This window comes from Tamandua tetradactyla, chromosome 5 (assembly GCF_023851605.1).
Source record: "Tamandua tetradactyla isolate mTamTet1 chromosome 5, mTamTet1.pri, whole genome shotgun sequence".
Lineage (NCBI taxonomy): Eukaryota > Metazoa > Chordata > Mammalia > Pilosa > Myrmecophagidae > Tamandua > Tamandua tetradactyla.
Genome location: NC_135331.1, coordinates 1431703 through 1451054, shown reverse-complemented (window position 1 = coordinate 1451054; position 19352 = coordinate 1431703). Strand labels below are relative to the sequence as shown.

The 19352-nt window shown below is 61.2% G+C and overlaps 1 protein-coding gene across 1 annotated transcript in view; it reads right to left on the bottom strand.

Annotated features, from left to right (window-relative positions):
- GALNT9 (polypeptide N-acetylgalactosaminyltransferase 9) overlaps positions 1 to 19352 on the bottom strand; it is a 58330-nt gene that overhangs the window by 14661 nt on the left and 24317 nt on the right. Inside the window, exons 2-4 of the mRNA XM_077159091.1 lie at positions 14833 to 15013; positions 4382 to 4548; positions 3016 to 3190 (exon numbers count right to left, since the gene is read on the bottom strand). Of these exons, the coding sequence (XP_077015206.1) occupies positions 3016 to 3190; positions 4382 to 4548; positions 14833 to 15013 (523 nt within the window). The remainder of the gene's footprint in view (positions 1 to 3015; positions 3191 to 4381; positions 4549 to 14832; positions 15014 to 19352) is intronic.

The window sequence follows — 19352 nt, the reverse complement described above, 5'->3', positions numbered from 1 at the left end:
AAGGGCTCGGGGACCCCCGCTGCCGGAGACCCTCCCCGCTGCCAGTCCCCGGCCCTGCCCGCAGCCCACAACTGACTGCCACGGGGACGTGCACCGGGACGTTCTGCCCCACCCTGCCCTCCTCCTCCACCTCTGTAGGGACGCCCACAGCAAGCGCTGACCTGCTGCTAGGCCACGGGAAGAGGGTCGAGCCCAGGCCTCCCACGGGAGCAGGGGTGCCCGCCTGGCCCCACCCTCATCACAGGTGAGTGAGGGCGCAATACACCATGGGGTGGAAGAGCCAGGTCTGGGCAGCGTGCTAGACTTAGCCAAGGTGCCCCCTGCAACACCCCTGAGGTGGGCTGGGAGGGTGGTGGGCAGGGGGAGAGGACATGGGGTCAGGCGGCATGGCAGGGATGTGCTCCAAGGGAGCCAGACCGCCTCTGTGACCCCCAGGAGCACTGGAGACCCCCAGGAGCACTGAAGATCCCCCGGGAGCACTTGGAGACCCCTGGGAGCACTGGAGACCCCCGGGAGCACCTGGAGACCCCTGGGAGCACCGGAGACCCCCGGGAGCACTGGAGACCCCCGGGAGCACCTGGAGACTCCTAGGAGCACTGGAGACCCCCGGGAGCATTGGAGACCCCCGGGAGCACCTGGAGACCCCCAGGAGCACTGGAGACCCCCGGGAGCACTGGAGACCCCCTGGAGCACCTGGAGACCCCCCGGGAGCACTTAGAGACCCCCAGGAGCACTGGAGACCCCCAGGAGCATTGGAGACCCCCGGGAGCACTGGATACCCCCGGGAGCACCTGGAGACCCCTAGGAGCACTGGAGACCCCCGGGAGCACTGGAGACCCCCGGGAGCACCTGGAGACCCCCGGGAGCACTGGAGACCCCTGGGAGCACTGGAGACCCCCGGGAGCACTTAGAGACCCCCAGGAGCACTGGAGACCCCCGGGAGCACCTGGAGACCTCCGGGAGCACTGGAGACCCTCGGGAGCACTTGGAGACCCCTAGGAGCAGCCTCAGCCAGGTGCTCCCTGCCCACTGCAGGGCCAGAGGCCACCAAGGAGAGATTGGCCTGGGGCCGGGAGCAGCAGGTGACACTGCAGTGAGGGTTGGGGAAGGTCCTGCGCCCCACAAACAGGGTTGGGGCACATCCCAGCGGCCTCCAGAGTGGGGGTGCAGCTGCTACTTTACTGTTAGCACAGCGCTCCCTGGGGGGCAGCTGTGGGCACCGCCTCGTCTGCTGAGGAGGCCACGCTGTTGGCCGCTGGCTCGCTCGGTGCTTGTCCGTGAAAATTACAGTGACACCGTTTAAAGCTGCATTGTGACATGCCAACCCCGTGGCTCTCCCAAGCGCCTGCCCTGCCTGAGGGAGTTTGTGGGGGGAGGGCAACCCCCCGACAGTCGTGCGGTACGCAGCCGGGACAGCTGCATGCAGAGGCCGGGGCAGGGGCAGGCAGCTCTGGATGTGTAAACTGCATGATGTCCGAGGTAGGGAAGCATCGCCTCTGAGGTAGGGAAGCATCGCCTACATTGAGGTGGGGGATGAGGTTTTAGTGCATTTCTCAGCCCAGCCGTCACAGGATGTGGTACGGTGAACTGGGAAACTTCACAGACAACCTGCGTCTCAGCTTCTCTTGACAGTGGGTCGAGCCGTGCGCGGGGCTCCCGCCTCCATCCGTGCAGCCCCCCGCCCTACCGGCCCCCGGAATGGGCCTTCCTCGCCCCGCCTCACAGAGAAGGGCCCATGCGTGAGCTGAAGGCCCTCGGCGGCCCCCTGCTCACCCTGCTGCACCCCAAACCCAGCGGCACGTGGCCACGGAGCAGGTGGGGCAGCCACGGCACCCCTGGGCCCCCCGGTCCCCTGCGAACTTGTCCTGCCTCGTGATGGCTGGAGCCAGGCCCAGGGCGCCCCTCAGACAAGCTGAGCCCCACTCCTGGGCACAGACGCGCCAGGGCTGCAGGGAGGAGGCCATCCCGAGGGGGCGTCCGGCCCCAGGCCCCGCCTGGCTGTGGACACTGTGGGATGCCCTGCCCCGTGGTTGGCGCCTCCTCCTGACCGAGCGCCGGGATGGCCCCCCGTCTCCCCGGCCGCGTGACCACGGGCACACCACTTCCCAGCGGCAGCGGTGCGCTGTACCCCTGAGGTGGGGAGGGCGGCCCCCCCGTGTGGCCCCCACAGCTCTGGAGGCTCCGCTCACAGCCTCCCTGGACACTGGCTCCAGACCCCACGCCTGTCCACATGCCTCCAGTGCCACGTGCGCTCTCCTATCTGTCTGTCTGTCTGGGCCTGAGTTCCTCTTCTTACAAGGTCGCTGGTCACCCTGGCTCTAGGCCCAACCGGTTACCTTAACTGGACACGTGTGCAAGGACCCTATTTCCCAATAAGGACGCCATTCACCCCGAACGAGGGTCCCCAGGAGCTCAGCAGCACCTATCCCGGTCCCCCTGGGGATGCCTTCCCACTGAGGCTGGGGTGCCGAGGCTGGATCCACCCAGGCTCTGTCCCTTAGCACAGCTCGCCGCGGGCATCCTGCCCCTCCCCAACCTCGCCCCGCGGCACCATGTCCTGTCTCACGAAGCCCACCTGCTGCCCCGTAGAGGCCTCCCCTCCAAAGCAGGGCGGTGGGTAGAGGATCTAGAATCTTCCCTAAGAGCGAGAAGTCACCTCTTGGGAGCTCGGGACCCACGTGCTGTAATGGGCCCAGGCCTGTACCCAGCTGTCCATCCAGCGCCACACTCCAGCCCGGGTCAGCCCCGGGGTGCAGGGCCCTCGCGCAAGGTGCCCGCCCTGGACCCATGTCCCAGGTGCCCAGCCCCCAGCCCCCCAGCCACAGCCCCAGCCTCTGTCTCCTGGGAGCAGGCATGGGTAGCCAGGTGCTGGGCCCCAACGGTGCCCTGGCTCTCGGGGTCCCCCGGTCCTGGAGCCCCCCAAGGCCCCTAAAAGAGCCTAAGCCCGAGTCCCCCACTATCCAGCGCTCACGGGTGGGCAGCGGGGGCAGGGCAGCCGGGTGCGCCCCGACTTACCAGCCGGTGCTGAACTCCACGTGGGCGTCGAAGAAGCCAACGACAGGGGCGCTGGCCGCCCTCCAGCCCCGCAGGCGCGCGCGGGTCAGGCCTTCCCGCCGGCTGTTGCGGACGATCTTCACGAGGCCCGGGTAGCGCTGGTGCACGTACTGGTCCAGGCTGAACTTGAGCTCCGCTGCAGGGACAGCAGGCCGTCGGGGCTCGCCACGGCCGGTGGGGGGGACTGCCCGCTTCCCATTGGCGCTAGGCACCGCTGGGAGACCCCAACGGGGAGGCGGTGCGGCAAACACAGGGGCGGGCGTGGGGACGCTGGGGGCTTCTTTAGGGGGTGGGTGGGCTGGGGGCCACCTGGCGGGCTGCCGTCCCGCGACCCCACGCCTCCCGGTCCTCCATGCGCACACCCAGCCCGCGGCTCTGAGTAAAGGACGCTGCGTTCCACGCGCAGCCTCAGCCCACTGGGGCCCTGAGCAGGAGCCTGGGGTCCCTGGACGGCTCCCACGTCTGCAGCGCCAGCCCTGCAGAGCTGAGTCGCCCACCGCACCATGATGTCGCATGGAGCCTGCCCTCCCCCAGGGCCTCGGCCCTACCGTCTGCCTCGATAGCACAAGCCACACCGTGGAGTGAGTCCCATAGCTGCATACCCACACGTGTATTTATGTGCGCGTGTGTGCACACCACTGTGTAGAGCGCGAGGCACCGACACCCGCAGCCCGTGTGCGGCTTGAGCCGGACTGGAGGGTCCCTCCTGGGCAGCCCACCCCCCGGGCCGTCCTCCAGTTTCTGGGAACCCTGGAAAGGGTCAGCTCGGGGCTTTTGGCTTGGGGCGTCCAAGAGGGCAGGTGTGTGCCGTCTCCTGTCCTGCTGGCAGGGTCTGCAGGGGCTTCCTGGGCTTTGTCTGTCCCTCACTCCCGAGATGAGGGGGCTGCTCTGGGGCTGGGGGTGGGAGTGTGCAGACCCACAAGACCCGGCCTGCTGGGCGCGCCCTGGGCCCGACGAGGGTGGGAGGCACCCCGGAGCCAGTTTGGGGTCTTGAGCCCAAGGCTGACCTGTGGTCAGCCCTAGGAAGCGGCCGGGCCCCACCGCCAGCACAGCGGCTCTGGGACCCCAGGTCTACCCGCACACAGCCTTCCTGGGGCTCGCCCATCCTGGGGGAGCGTGGCCCCCAAAAGACACGTCCAAGTGCTGCTCCGGGGCCACGCACTTACTTGGAGATGGGGCTTTGGGGATGCGAGGAGGGACGAGGAGGCCGTAGGGGCGAGGGTGGCCCTAAAGCCGAGGTCAGCGTCCTTAGCGTGGAGGGAGGCACGGCCGCCCTGCACCCCCGCACCCCACCCAGGCCCTGCCGGGCCTGCCGTGCCCTGCTCACCATTGTCGCTGTTGTCGTCCACTAGAACGACCTCCTTGAGCAGCCGGGACGGGGTGTGGTTGACCGCGCTGTGGACGGAGCGCAGGATGACGGACAGGGCCTCGTTGGCGAAGATGAAGACCACCGAGATCTGGGGCAGGTCCGCGGGGTAGGTCATGTGTGCACACCTGTGGGCAGATGGCCAGGCTGCGGTGCAGGGCACACTGGGCGCAGGGACAGGGGAGGACTCCGGGCTAAAGTGGCGAGGACTCTGAGGTGCGGGGAGGAGGACTCCAGGGTGCAGGGGATGACTCCAGGGTGCGGGGGGGGGACAACTCCAGGGTGTGGGTGGGGAGGACTCCAGGGTGTTGGGGGGGGACAACTCCAGGGTGCGGGTGGGGAGGACTCCAGGTTGCAGGTGGGGAGGACTCCAGAGTACGGGTGGGGAGGACTCCGGGGTGTGAGGGGAGGATTTCAGGGAGTGAGGGGGAGACTCTGGGCTGTGGTGGGAGAGGATTCCAGGGTGCAGGGTGAGGAGGACTCAGGGCTGTGGTAGGGGAGGACTCAGGGCTGGGGAAAGACTCTGACACCCCCATAAGGGGGACTTGGGCAAGTTTTGAACCCTATGACCAGTGGAAGAGTGGCAGCCTTCACTGTAAACAGAAGATGGACACAAAGTAGTTGGAGGAAAAACTGCAATGCAATTCATTTTAGAAACCATGGCCGTCCACACACTAAGCCTGAACCCTGCTATCTCCTTGCTTGCTCCCCAAGCCTTTTCCCTCGATGCATCCAGCAGCTCAGGTATGAGGTGCAAAGGGGGTGCCCCCCCATGGCCCGTGGTAGGGGCTGAGTGGACGCCACCCCTTGTCCCCCAGTACCATCTGGGCACACACAGGCTCAGAGCCTAGAGACAGGCACAGTGTCCAGTACCCAGGCACACACTGACCCGAAAGATGAACTCAAGTGGACAGCGATGGGCTGCCCAGAGACGCAACAGGATTACTGAAGCAGAAGATGTAATCTGAATTATGTAGGGGAAACCTTGGGCTGGAATCCAAGGCTGTCTGATGGCTCAGCAAGTCCATGAGCTGAGCAGACAGGGAGGGGGAGGAGGACAGGGAGTGTGGGGGTGGGGGTGTGAGGGGGGAGAGAAGGGGGCAGGCAAAGGGCAGTTTCTAGCTGGAATATGGGACAGGGAGGCAGAGAGGGAATGGAGGGTCCGGTTGGGTAAAGGCCAAAGTGGGACGAATGAGTGATAATTAAGAAATGTGGTGTTTGCTTATGAGTCTGAGGAAGGCAAAATAATTACTAAGGTGATCGATTACATTAACAGGCAGAGGGAAATGAACAGCAATTTATAAAAACACCAAAAATAAATAAATGGAAAAAAGAAGAAACCAAAGGATAAAGTAAATAATTATAATAAAATATAAGGAATCCAATCAAGTATCTCAGTTGTTGCAGTAAATGTAAATGAATCAAATTTTCCCTTAAAATAGCTGAGGCTTTTCAATTAAGTGTGCACACACACACAAACACACACACATCTCTGCTAGCTGAGGTTTACAAAAAGCACAGGCAAAATAAAGTGATTAAAAATGTCTGAAAATACTGAACTTCGAAAAGACACACCAGGCAAATTCCACGGCCACAACCAGAAATAGGAGTTCAGATAAATCTCCCAAAAGGCGGGTTTTATGTAAAAAACTCCAAACACAGTGAAGAAAAAAATAGTTATCAACCTTTGTGCACAAAGAGATTTGACAACTAAGCAAACCAAGGGAAAACTCAGAAATGTAAGGGGATTTGAGGAAAACAAGCACACATCATTTTTGGCACTGGGTGCCTCCTGTGCAGGAAGGCAAGGCCCCACCCCCCCACCCCAGGGCACGCCCAGGCCCTGTCCACTCCCGACACAGGCTGCTCCAGCCTGGGGCCTCCACGGATCCAGTCCTAGGCCCCCCAGTCTTACCGCATCGGGGTGCAGGGGCCCAGCCTTGGCTCGATGGCTTTGGTCCTTGGGCCTCCCAACATGGTGCTGGGAACAGCCCCTCCCCAGCCCTGGTGGCGCCAGCCTGGTAATAAGCCCTGGTGCAGGATCTGGGGTCTGTCCCCAGGGGATGGGGGTTTGTCTTCCCAGCTCCCAGCCTGTGCAGAGGCAACAGTTTTGACTGAAGACCTCAGCCCTCCTCAACCTTCTCCTTCCTTGGAGTCTTGTCTGTGCTTGCCCAGGGCTGGGACACCTGCTGCTGCCCGGCTGAGCCCCTCTCCTTCTCCCCATAACATGTGGGGTGCTCTAAGTAGTTTGGGTGAATTCCAGCCCCTGGCTGAAGGTCTGGCGTGACAAGGTCTAAGTCAATCAGCATATTCCAGCCACCCGGCCCCGTGATAAGTCGGACCCGCGTCCCAGCCTGAGCCAGTGAGCTTGGCCAGGGCTTCTGGAGAGGGGGTGCGAGGCTGGAGCTCCTATAACCCTTTTGCCAACAGGTGGAGGTGCAGCTGCAGCCAAGAAGGCCAACTGCAGTCAAGGGACAGCAGAAGCCAGGTCTCAATGACATCTCAGGAGCCCCCAAACCAACCAACCTGAGGCCAGCCCTTCCTCTGACTGTGCAGTCACAGGGATAATTCTCTGCTGCCCTCCCTTCTGTCTCTCTCTCTCTCCCTGCCCCTGCTTTTTCTCTCTCTGGTTCTCCCACTTTTTTTTCCCCTCTCTCTCTCTCTGGTTCTCCCTCTCTCCCTCTCCCTCCCTCCCTCTCCCTCCCTCCTCTCTCTCTCTCCCTCCTCTCTCTCTCTCCCTCCTCTCTTTCTCCCTCCCTACTGACTCTCTCAGTTTGAGAGTTTTTCTGTTTCTTGTCTTTCAGGAGTCCTGACCCAGCACAGGTGAATTTCCTGGGCAAATGCAATCCCACTGTGTGGCACACGCCCCTGAACACGGACGCCCGTCCCAGGAGTCCTGCTGGGTCAGCGCTCTCCGTGAGCATCGCCCAGCAGAGAGGGGAGCCTGGGGCCTAGTGGGGGCAGACCCCACCGCAGCTCGTCTTTTGATGTCCAGGCCTCTTTGGACATCGGATATCATCTCACCATCGCCATCCAGAGAGGCTGGGGCTCATCCCTGCAGCACTCACGGGATGTCACAGCAGCTCTTCCACCCCAACTCTGTCCTCTTCCAGCCTCACTGGGAGAAGGGGAGCCAACTCCCCCAGGCTAAACCTCAGCAAACCCCAGTCTGCGCGCCTGCAGAACCGGGAGGAGTAGGAGGTTTAAGCAAAGCAAACACCACAGGGCTCTGAGTAGCAGCCTCATGTCATAGCTCCCAGCAAGGCAGACATGGCGGTGAGCGGCAAAGGAGGACAGCACTTGGCAGCTCTGTACCACCACCCCCGGCTCTGCACCCCCACTCTGCTCCCCAGCTCTGTGCCTCCTTGTGGCTCTGTTCCCTGGCTCTGTGCCCCCCTGGCTCTGTGCCCCCACCCCCACTTTGTGCCCCCCAGGTCTGCGCCCCCCACCAGCTCTGTGCACTCCCCACAGCAGCCCCAGGGCCATGTTCCATGCTTGCTCACTCCTTCCACATGCACTGAGCCCTCACCTGATGCAGGGACCAAATCATACTCTGGTTTATGTCATTGCTGGTGACTCAAAGTCTTTTAACAAGACTGAAATCTCCCTGAGATGTCTTTAAAATGCAGTTTTAATTTGGGGGTAGTTTTAGGGTTACAGCGAAGGCTCAGGGACATCCCTTCCCCAGAAGTCCCACATGCATTGCCCGCTCCTGGCATCTCACATTGGTGTGGCACCTTTGTCCCGGATGACGTGCTAGGACCGATGGCATCATCAACTGGGGTCCAGAATTAGAGTCTCCTTAGTATTTACTTAGTGTGCCTTCCTGTCCCAGGACCCACCAAGAGGCCACAGGACATCTAGTGGTCACGGCTCCTTGGGCCCCCCTTGGCCTGAGGTCTCGGACCCCCTGGTTTGGGTTGACCTGACAGAACTGAGAATCCCGGGCCAGGGGTCCTGTAGCATGTCCTCAACTGGGATTTGCTGCTGAGGCTGGGTTTTCTGGAGGAAGGTCACAGAGAAAAGATGTGCTGTCTTCAAAGGAAGGTCACCTTCTTTACATTTTAACCCTCTTTTATATACCAAAGTAGTACAACACAAGCCCTACTCATCCACCTACCCACCCACCCATCCATCCATCTACCCATCTGTCCATCCATCTGTTTATCCATCCATCCATCTACCCATCCACCCATCCACCCACCCATCAATCCATCTACCCATCCATCTATTTGTCCATCCATCCATCCATCTATCCACCCACCCACCCATCCATCTAACCATCTGTCCATCTATCCACCCACCCACCCATCCACCTACCCATCTGTCCATCTATCCATCTATCCATCCACTCACCCACCCATCTACCCATCCATCCATCTATCCACACACCCACCCATCTACCCACCCATCCATCCATCTGTCCATCCATCCATCCATCTACCCATCTGTCCATCCATCCATCCACACACCCACCCATCTACCCATCCATCCATCTGTCCATCCATCCGTCCATCTATCTACCCACTTTCCCGTGTGTCTGCCCATCCATCCATCCATCCATCCATCCACACATCCACCCATCCATCCATCTGTCCATCCATCCATCCATCTGCCCATCCATCCGTCCATCTACTTACCCACTCACCCGTGTGTTTGTCCATCCATCTATCCATCCATCCATCCATCCATCCATCCATCCATCCGTGCATTGGTGTGTACATCTCTCCATCCATTCCTCTCTCCCATGGATGCAGTCAATGCAGATGAGCCTCACTCTGCACCCAGCAATCCCAACACGGCTTCACAGAAACACACAGACAGGGACGCCAATGGTGCCAATCCTGGAAGACAGACTCACTCGTGGAGGCATGACACACCCCAGCCACGTGTCTGCAGAGATGCGGCCACACAACATGAGAACACAGATGTGCAAGCACTCACACGCAGACCCATGCAGACTCTCGGTTCATGCACGCTCTCAGCTGCAACAGGCAGCTGGGGAACAACTTCACTTGTGCTAATGTCACCAGAAGACTCCCTGGACCATCCTAAGGGTCGGTACTTCAGTGGGAATACCCCGAGGACACAGGCCCCAGAGGCACAACCTCCCCAGCGCACGCACGAGGGCTCCAGGCGGGGCTGGTGGGGAAGGCGACACTGGGTCAGGAAGTGGCTTTCTGCAGGAGGCTCCCCACGGGGCAGAGGAAGGCTCCAGCTACCTGTCTCCGTGGGAGAAGCCACGGGACGTGTCACGGGCCCATGAGCATGGCCTGGTTTCCCGCCCTCATTGTCCGAGATAGCCGCCTCCATGCCCAGACACAGGAAGACGTCGATGGAGGGCCGACGTCGGGGGCTGAGCCTGGCACGAGGCACCTGCTCCCACTGCCCACACTCACCATCTAGGACAGCCACGCTCATTAAAGCTGACAGCCAAGCTGTTCGCCGCTTAAACAATTAATATGCATGAAGACTTTGCAAACATGTAACAGGGAAATTATTGCTTTGGAATGTAGGCCAGGTTCTCAGATAAGGTCATTCATTTTTATGATCCTGTTTAATTTGGATTTGCCAGGCTTCCTCTCAGCATCCCACGGGCCAGTCTTAATAACCAGGATCTATGTTATGTGCTTGTGGCACAATTAAAACCGCTGCTTAATTAGGAAAGCTATCTACCTCCAGACTGGGGGAAATCAATAACAGACCTCGCGGGAGAGGAGAGTGAGAACTTTCATTTGAGAGTGGATGGGCTCGCTCCTCGGTGCCAGCACACACACACAGGCACACGCGCGCGCACACACACCCTGGGTGGGTTTCTGGCGGCTGGACCTGCAGCAGCCATCAGTAAGACAGGCTCTGATTGGGGGCAGGGCCCACGAGGAGAGCAGGCATTTAGTGAGTCAGAATTCGGCATTTCCTAGTGGGCACAGCCTGAGCTTTAGTCACCCACAGACATTTGCTGAGGGCCTACTAGGCGCCACACGCTGCCACCAGGGAACACGGCGCTGGTGCTGCTGCTGTTCGCAGGGCGGAGACTCCTACAAATGCCCCCATCTTCCTCGCTCACGGCGCCGCATTTCATGATGCCCCAACTGCCAAGGCTATGGGAAGTTGCCACCCTGCAACCGTTCCTAAAGAAGCATCAGGGAAAGTGCACGTACCATGGCAATGGATGCCTGGCCAGACTCCCTACGGCGCCCCCAGCTCCAGCAATGCAGGGGACAGGTTCTGAGGTCCACACTCCCTGTGAAGACTGACGACGACTGAGCACCCACCTCAGTCCTGTGTGACAAGGCTGCCACTGCACCCAGTCATATACCATGGGCCATCCCACCTGGCGCCGGCTCGGAAGTGCCAGGGCAGAGCTGGAGGGCAGGAGAGGGCCCAGGAGGCCGCTTTCCTGTTTGTGATTTACTGTCTGTGTCATGTGTGTGTCACTCATCACGGCCTCCCGGAGGTGAGATGTAAGTGTATTCACACGTGCCCAAACAAAATCCACATTCTCCACTTCAGGGAGGCAGAGAGCTGTGCCCCTTCAAGGCAGATTATCTGTAAATCAGGTCTCTGATTAAATCAAGCCCTATTTTAAATGTCAGTTATTTAAAATTTGTTCTGATGCCTTCGTGGGTAACCCAATAATGACAACCAGGATTGATCTATTTTGTCAGGGTTTTTTTTTCTGGCAAATTAGAGTTTCTTAAAGGGGCCCACCTGCAATGGAAGGGGAGAGAAAGGACGGGCTGTACCCCAAAAAGGAAATCTAGGGGGGCTGTGGCTGCACAGGCAGCACCCAGGCCCATTACCACTCAGGAGGGGAAGGCACACCTAGTTAAGAAGCCACGGGGCCACTCCAGGTGAGCCAGCAGGGCTTTCTCTGCCAGGAGAGCCAGAAAACCCAATCCAAATTTGCTTAAGCTAAAAATATATGCGCATGTGCATTGTATGTGTGTGTGTATATATGATGGATACAACACATATGTATAGTCAATCCTCCTTCCTTGCAAATTCCATGTTTGCAAATTCGCCTATTTGCTAAGATTTATCTATAACCCCCGAATCAATACCCACAGCACTTTCACAGTAATCTGGGGACATGCCAGAGCAGCAAAAAATTTGAGCTGCCAACACACGTTCCCCAACGAGGTGAGACAAAGTGACACGGCCCTCTTGTTTCAACCCAGACGATGCAGACAAGTATTGTCATCACAGTAGGTTCAGTGCTCCGCTGTTTGCATCTTTTGGTGCTTTTTCTTGGCAATTTGGCTGTTTAAAACAGCCCTAATGCTGGTGCTGAAGTGCTGTCTAGTGTTGCTAAGCGCCAGGAGGCTGGGATGCACCTTGCAGAGAGGATCCGTGTCAGGTAAGCTTCCTTCAGGCCTGAGTTGGCCGTGTGTTCAGCACTAATAAATCAACACATGTCTTTAGACAGAAGCACACAAAGAACAAGTTTCGATATTGGCTGACTGGTGAGAATGTGACCAGAGGCTCACGGGAACCCAGCCCTGGGTCTCTCCTAGGAGCAAGGGCTCGGTACCAGCTAACTCCCCCTCTGTGGGGACAGCACAGGGGGACTGACTGTGATGGTTACTGTGAAGCCCAGAGCCGGTAGCTTCAGGAAGAGCTGGATCCAGGTGCTCAGAGTCTGCCCCAACTGCAGCTCTGCCATCATGCTTCTTTTCTAGGATCCACAGGGACCCTGGAGGCTCGGAGGCCCCCATCCTTGCAGACTCACAATGTGGGAAGGGGGAAGACGCTGGTTTTATCCTCTAGTGACTGCAGGGAAACTTCCAGGTTCACCCTGATTGGACAGCTTCGCTCACATGACCATCCCTGAGCCAATCACTGTGCTGGTGGGCAGACAGTCGGATTAGCTTAGAGCTGGGCCACGTGGTCTTGCTGCCGCCCTGTGCGGGTTCACCGGGGCAGGCCCGTAGTGCTGGCCCCGCTTGGGCCCGCGGCCTCCAGGGCCTCCTGGTCACGGCCCCGGGGAGCCCCTGTCTCACGGGCCAAGGCCGAGCTGCAGCCGTGCAGAGTGACCGGAGGGCCCCACAGAGATGCTCCGGGGCGGCTGTCCCGGGACCCAGGGCCCTGCCCCGGCCACTGCGGCCCTGAGGGGCAGCATCCACCCGGGGGCCTGGGCCTCGGGCCACTGGCTGGACCCCGGGGGGCTGCAGACGGAGGTCAGCTGTGTCTGCAGGGCCGGCACAGACCCTGTGCTCAGAGCACAGGGCAGCCCCTCGCTGGCACAGGTGCTGCAGGCACAGGGCGCCTGCCTGAGCCCCCACGGGCCCGTGTGCCTACATTCTCATACACATGCGTACCTGTGCACATACTCACACCTTCACACTCACACACACACACACACAGCTGTACACACATGCACATTCACACACACAGATGCATACACATGTGCCCACCTGTACATACATTCACACTGCCTTCACTCGCACACACACTCACACCTTCATACACACTTATACACACATGCCCATATGAGCAAGCACACTTGTACACACTTGCACTCACACTCCTTCACACATGTGCACACTCACACTGCACAGACTCAGTGAGTGCACAGTGAAGCACTCCCACCCCAGATCCACCCAAGCCCTGTTGCCATGACAGCGCTCACACCAACATGCCACTGCATTGTTAGTTGCTTAGCATTTTCCTTTAAATTGACCTGTTTTAGGCTTACATACATTTCTTACTGTAAAGATCTCTATTTCCTCACTGCAAGTGGAAAATTGCTATCGTTTGTCATAAATAGATGGTAGCCATGAAAACAGACTGACGGTACTACCCACTAGAGGTGGGTGGCGCCTCTGCACATGAGGCCTGGTCTCCTAAAGAGGACTCAGGGAGAGAAGAGAGTTTCTCTCGGGCAGATGAGAAGCAGGTTGGGGAGCCGGGAGGTGGCCCTGACATCATGTACGTCCACACTCCCTGGGGCAGCATCACTCCCGCCTAAAATCAGTTCCCTGTCAGTCATGAAAACCGCTGTACCCAGCACACTCTACCCAGGTGGGAGCCCAGAATGGGCACCCCAAGATGCTGGCCTCGCCCTCAGCCACCAGCCCTAGCGACAGCCCAGGGTCGTTCTGGCACCTCCTTGCTCTCGGCCGATACCTGTGTGGGCAGAGGGGCAGGGGTGGATGCCCTGGGAAGGAGCGCCCTGCCATGACAGACAGGGACTCAGACGCAAAGTGTCCCTGCCTGCTCTCAGCTGGGGTAACTCTGGTGCTTGTTCCAGAGATGTGGGGTGAACTGTGCTCCCCCCAAAATATGCTCAGGTCCTAACTACCAGGACTTGTGAATGTACCTTATTTGGAAACAGGGTCTCTGCAGGTGGAGTGAGTTAAGATGTGGTCGTACTGGACAAGCAACCCCTCACCCAACAACTGGGGTCGTTAGAAGGGGCTGCAGGGCTGCAGTTGTGAGCTGGGGGAGGCAGGGGAGCCAGGGAGGCATGCCCCAGGGGAGCTGGGGAGCCCCCTGCATACTGCACAAGCGTCCACCCTCTCACACCTGGCCTCTGGCCTTCAGCACCTGAGGCGAGAGGGTCCTCTGCTCCACTCCCTACGCCTCTGTGTTTCTGGAGACCACCTCCCAAATACACTCCTTGCACGAGCATCCTCGTCTCAGGCCCACTTGCAGGGTGGGTGACGACAGACAAGACAGGACCCCACCCACCCACCTTTCCTGCGAGATTGCCCCAGGAGGCTTGCAAACGTGGACAGAAGCGGCCCCTCTGCCCCAACTGACAGCCCTGCCTCTGGCCCCGTGGTCGCCCACCCCCATGCTCCTGCCCCGTGTGTGCCAGGACCCCTGCGTGCGCAGGGAGCAGCCGGGCTGGGTCACCGCGCCCTGCGAGGACTGGATACTGTGCTTGGCCGCACTTCACTAAAGGACGCTCCACCCGCTCTGAGGCCGCGCATTCGGGTCGCATTTCACTCAAGAGCGTGACAGGCCCTGACCCACAACGTGATTATCTGACAGCAAGAATCGGCCCCAAGGGATGACAAGGCCATGGCGGTGCCAGCAATGCGGGGCTCGACCCTTCTGGGCCTCGACTCCCAGGGCTGTGGGCTGAATGCCGAGACGGGGCCAGGCCCCGGGGAGGGATGGGCCTTCAAACGGGGGTCCCCAGGGTGCACTGCTGCAGGGGAGGCGAGGGGACCAGCCCGCCCGGCACTCACGCTGGAAGGCACCGGCTTCAGCCAAGGTGCACCCCACGTCCCCAGACACCCCAAACTCTATGTCTAAAGAGAGGGCGGCGGGAAGCCCTCGGTGAGTGTGGGGACACCGGCGAGAAGGGGCACATGCCCGGGCCTGCCCCGCGCCTTGCTGGGTGCGGCCAGGGCCCAGGGTGACTGGAGGGGCTGGCGGGGGCGGCCCTGGGCCGTACTCACTTTTTGGGCCGGTAGTCAGGGATGGCCCTGTCCAGCGAGATGCGGTCGCTGAGCTGGGCGTTGTACCCGAACTCTTCGTACTGGCCCTCAGGCTCCCGGCTATCGTCTCGGAGGGCGGCGGCTACGCCCCCCTGGCCCAGGCCCCCAGGGCCCTCCACCAGGCCGATGGGCTTGGCGAGGCCTGCGGGAAGCGAGAGAAGAGGGCGGTCAGGCAGGACCAGGAGCCACGGAGCCCATTCCCCTCCCTGCCCATGGGCCTGGGGCTCCTCCCTCCGGGCCCAGCCTGCTCAGCCCGCTTCACAAGGAGCAAAGCAAAGTGGCGGCTCCGCTTCCTCCCCACGCTGGGCTCGCCGGCCTCCGCCAGGGCAGCTGAGGGCACACTCGCGCATGAAAGGTACCAGCACCCCACGCTCGGTGCACCAGCACCCCATGCTCAGTTAATGAGCACCCCACACTCAGTGCACCAGCACCCCGTGCTCAGTTAACGAGCACCCCACGCTCAATGCACCAGCACCCCACGCTCAGTTAACGAGCATCCCACAGTCAGTGTGCCAGCACTCCACTCGCAGCGCACGAGCACCCCATGTTCAGTCTAACAGCAGCCCACACTCAATTAACGAGCACCCCACACTCGGTGTACCAGCACTCCCTGCTCAGTGCGCGAGTGCCACACTCTCAGTTAATGAGCACTCCACACTCGGTGCACCAGCACCTCCCGCTCAGCTGGGGGCTGGGGGGGGGTTGCGGACAGGGGTTGTTGGGGCGGGGCGGCTGCAGCAGGCTGGGCCGAGGGCTTCTCTGCTTAGCTCATGGCACCAGGAGAGCAGCTTTGGAGGTTTTGCTCCCAGAGTGGTCTGGGAATGGAGCAGTGTCGGCACATTGGGTTCTGTCTGAGATGGAACGTTCTGGAAGGCCTACTGGCTTTGGGGGTGAGGCTGCAGGGAGCAGAGGGTTTCGGCATGGTGTTCCGTGTGGAAGGGCCTGCAGGGGCTGGTCCACGCGGAGCCGGCTGCGGCACATCAATCCAACGATGCCGAAAGCTGTGGTATGAGGGTGAGAAGCTGCGGGGAGACCTCGCCCCCCGGCTCTGCACTGCCCACACCCCCTTTCCTCAGTTCCTCGGGGCTGTTATTATTTTAGGGACTCTGTGACTACCTTCTGGGACTTTAAAGAAATCGCTAAGGCTCCTCCTCTGGTGTGGGGGGAGTCGCTGGGCGCCGGGTCTGTCCACCAGGCTCCACAGGAGACTCCAAGACGAGAGGCGCCTCCCTGGGCCGGGCTGGGCCCGGGGAACATCGTCCCGGAGCCGCGGGAGAAAATGTGGTCCCCTCACTCCCGCTGGCCGCCCCGCGGAGGGCTTTCACAGGTTCACGCAGCACCAACGGCTCTTCCAGGAAGTCCCCCAGCTTCTAGGATGACGCCCCCTCTGGTCTGCTGTAATGGGGAACCTGGCTTGCCAGTGGCTTTTCGGGTGGACACTCGGTCACAGGCTTTGGAGGAACACAAGCCTGTGACCCGCAGCCCTGCCACAGGACTTCTGCGCGCACATCTCACCCCTCCGTCCTCTCTGCCCAGCATGGACCCACACCTCCTCCCCACAGAAGCCCTCCTCAAGGGGCAGGCCCGCTTCACCCTATGGGGAACGAGGGAGGGCAGGGAGCCGGCCGCCGTCGGGGAGCCTCGCCTGGGGACTGCTGGGTCTTGTCCTGCTGGACACCCGCTCCTTCCCCGGGGTCACCCTGGCCCCCTGGCCGAGCGGGAGAGCCTAGCAGCGGGGCTGGGGCACTGCCCGCTGCTCAGCCGTGGGGGAAGCCAGCCGGGCCCCTGGACGGTGTCCTGGAGCGGCAGCTTCTGGGCCCACCACGCCCTTGGGCACCCAGCCCAGCCCCCGGCGGGAGCACCGAGCCCACTGCAGGACACGTGTGCCCTGGCCAGCGGGACACGCCCACCCAGGGAAGGGGCAGAGCAGGCCGCGCGGGCCAGCGCCCCTCCAGCCCTGCCAAGCCTGTGGGTGCCTGGGGGCCACAGAGGGCTTCAGCAGCTGGCTGCTGGGCTGGCCTCGGCTCTTTCACACCTCGGGGCTCATCCACAAGGCACAATGGCTGCCCGCTCGACAGACGGGGAAACTGAGGCTCGGCAAGTCCTCCCTCCTGGCCTCGTGCAGTAGATTCAGACGCCCCAAGGGAGAGTTTTAGGGGGACCAAGAATAGCCCCTGGCTGTGTCCCTCCATGCGAGGAGCTGTTTGATGAGCAGCTGCCCCGGCCCTTGCCCATGGCCTAAAGCAGGAACCCTGCCCGTGAAAGCAGGGCCACCAGGGCCTGCCATGGCCCCCAGCCCCAAAGCCTCAGCACGGACTCTACCCGGAAGAGGCCGTCAACGACGCGGCCAGTTAAGGCGAGCACCTGCTGAATAAGCACAACAGGGTCGGACAGACACTCAGATGCCACAGGAAGGCCCTGGGATGGCGGAGGCAGAGGCTGGGGTGTGGCACCCACAGGCCAAGGAAGCACGGGTGCTGGGAATCCAGAAGCAGAAGCAGCCAGGAGTGGCCCTGAGCCCTGGGAGGGGCGGCCCTGCCCATGCCTGGCCTTCAGGAGGAGAATGCACCCCATTTCCTACGTCCCCCGTCCGTGATGCTGTGTCCCGCGGCCCAGGACACCGAGGCAGCTGCATTCCCCGTCATCCATCCCAGCCCCAAGGCTGCCCGGAGGTTCCGGGGCTGGGGACTGCATTCAAGGCACAGGAGCTGTGTCCGCCGTGCGGGGCCGGGCATCACATGGTGTCCCCGGGAAAGGCGCAGCAGCCCGGCGGGCGGCCCGCCCCACGACCTGCGCACACGCCCTTGGCACGCATCGAGGAGCACGCGGAGCAGGCCCGCCCCACTCCCACGGCGTGCACGCTGCGGCTGCTGCCTGGACAGCCCCGTGGACACAGCCCAGGGAAGGGCCGCGGTTCAGAGGGCACAGCAGCTCTGTGGACTCACTAACGAGCTCGCACCGCGCTTGGGGACGGGCTGCGGCTGACCACGGCCACGCTCTCAGGCCCCTGCTGTCTGTGTGGTCACGGGCTGTGGGCTGCCCTCACGGGGTCGGAGGCAGGGGCACTGGCGGCACCTGCACGGCCTGCACAGCCTGAGGACCCGCCATCGGACTGGAGGGCACGTCCCCCTGTCAGAGCCACGCTGGGCCATCCACCGGCTGGGGGTCCAGGCGCCCTGGCATGCCCCCAGGAGCCTCGCGTCTCGCAGGAGAGCGGCTACCAGTGGGGGAGGGGCCTGCTCAGTCCCCCGCCTGCCTCCCTCGGACACACCGCAGGGCGGCCTGGGGCCTGGGTTCCATTCTCGGGGTGAGAGTCTGTATTTCGCTCTTTGCCCCCACTGGAGATTATCAGTAGTGTATCCCATGTTATCATCTGAGCACTGATCTATCAAACTACACACAACACTCTACCAAATGGTGACATAAACCTTTGCTCACTGTTCCCAGAACGTGTTCAGGCGTTAGGTTTTCTTCATCTATTCGAGGATAATTTACTTCTTTGGGAAATGGAATCACGGGGTCAAAGCAGAAGGGCTTCCAGGACACCAGATTACTTTCCCAAAAGTTTAGCGTCCTCTAGCTTGCCACCAGCAGCACGTGTTTGTAATTCTTCAATCAGAAAGAGCATTTTGTCGAACTCTTTAGATGCTCTAAACATTTTCACCGGTGGAATAAGTCACCTCTGCACAGGCGACCGCACGTTCCACGGCCACAGCCTGAGCCGCGGCGGTGCCCACCCCTCACTGCGCAGCTGGGCGCTTTCCTGCGTTGCTACGAGTGCTTTATAAACGTCACATTTGAGTGCTGCAAACATAAATTTCCATCCTGTGGCTGGACAATTTATTCCTCCACCGTTCGTCAGAACTTACCGAGTGTCTACGAAACTCCACGCACCGGGAGCTGAGCTCGCCTGGTGCATCGCTGTTACGGCCCTCGCAGGGCCACTGGGCAGGGGCCCCTCCACGGGGGCCTGGGGCCCGGGGCACGTCCCGTGGGCTGCCCGGGGGTTAGAGGACAGGGCACGGGCCCCAGCTTGGGCAGGGCTCAGCAAAGCCTCCTGGAGGGCGCAGCCAGGCTGGCAGATGGACACACAGAGGCCACTGCTCAGGGTGGCCAGGGGCAAAGCCCTGGAAGGGCACGAGGGTGACCATGTGACCAACCCCACGGGCAGGTCAGGGCTGTGGAGGGAGTGAGGAAGCTGGCGGGAGGGGCTTTCGGGCCAGGCCAGGGCTTGTCTGCGCAGCCGGACAGGAGGCCTGCTGAGGGGCTCTGGCTGCAGAGGGCAGGCAGGGAGGGTTTACATTTAGGTGATGGGTTCTAGCGCCCACCTGGCAGAGGGTTTGAGGGGAGCAGCCCCTGCGGGGTCAGAGGGCAGCCCAGCCCAGTGGGAAGTGAAGTGGGCACCATGTGGTGGGGATGGCCTGGTGGACAGTGGAGGGGGCGGCCTGGCGGACAGAGGTGGTCTGCCGACTCGATGTCAG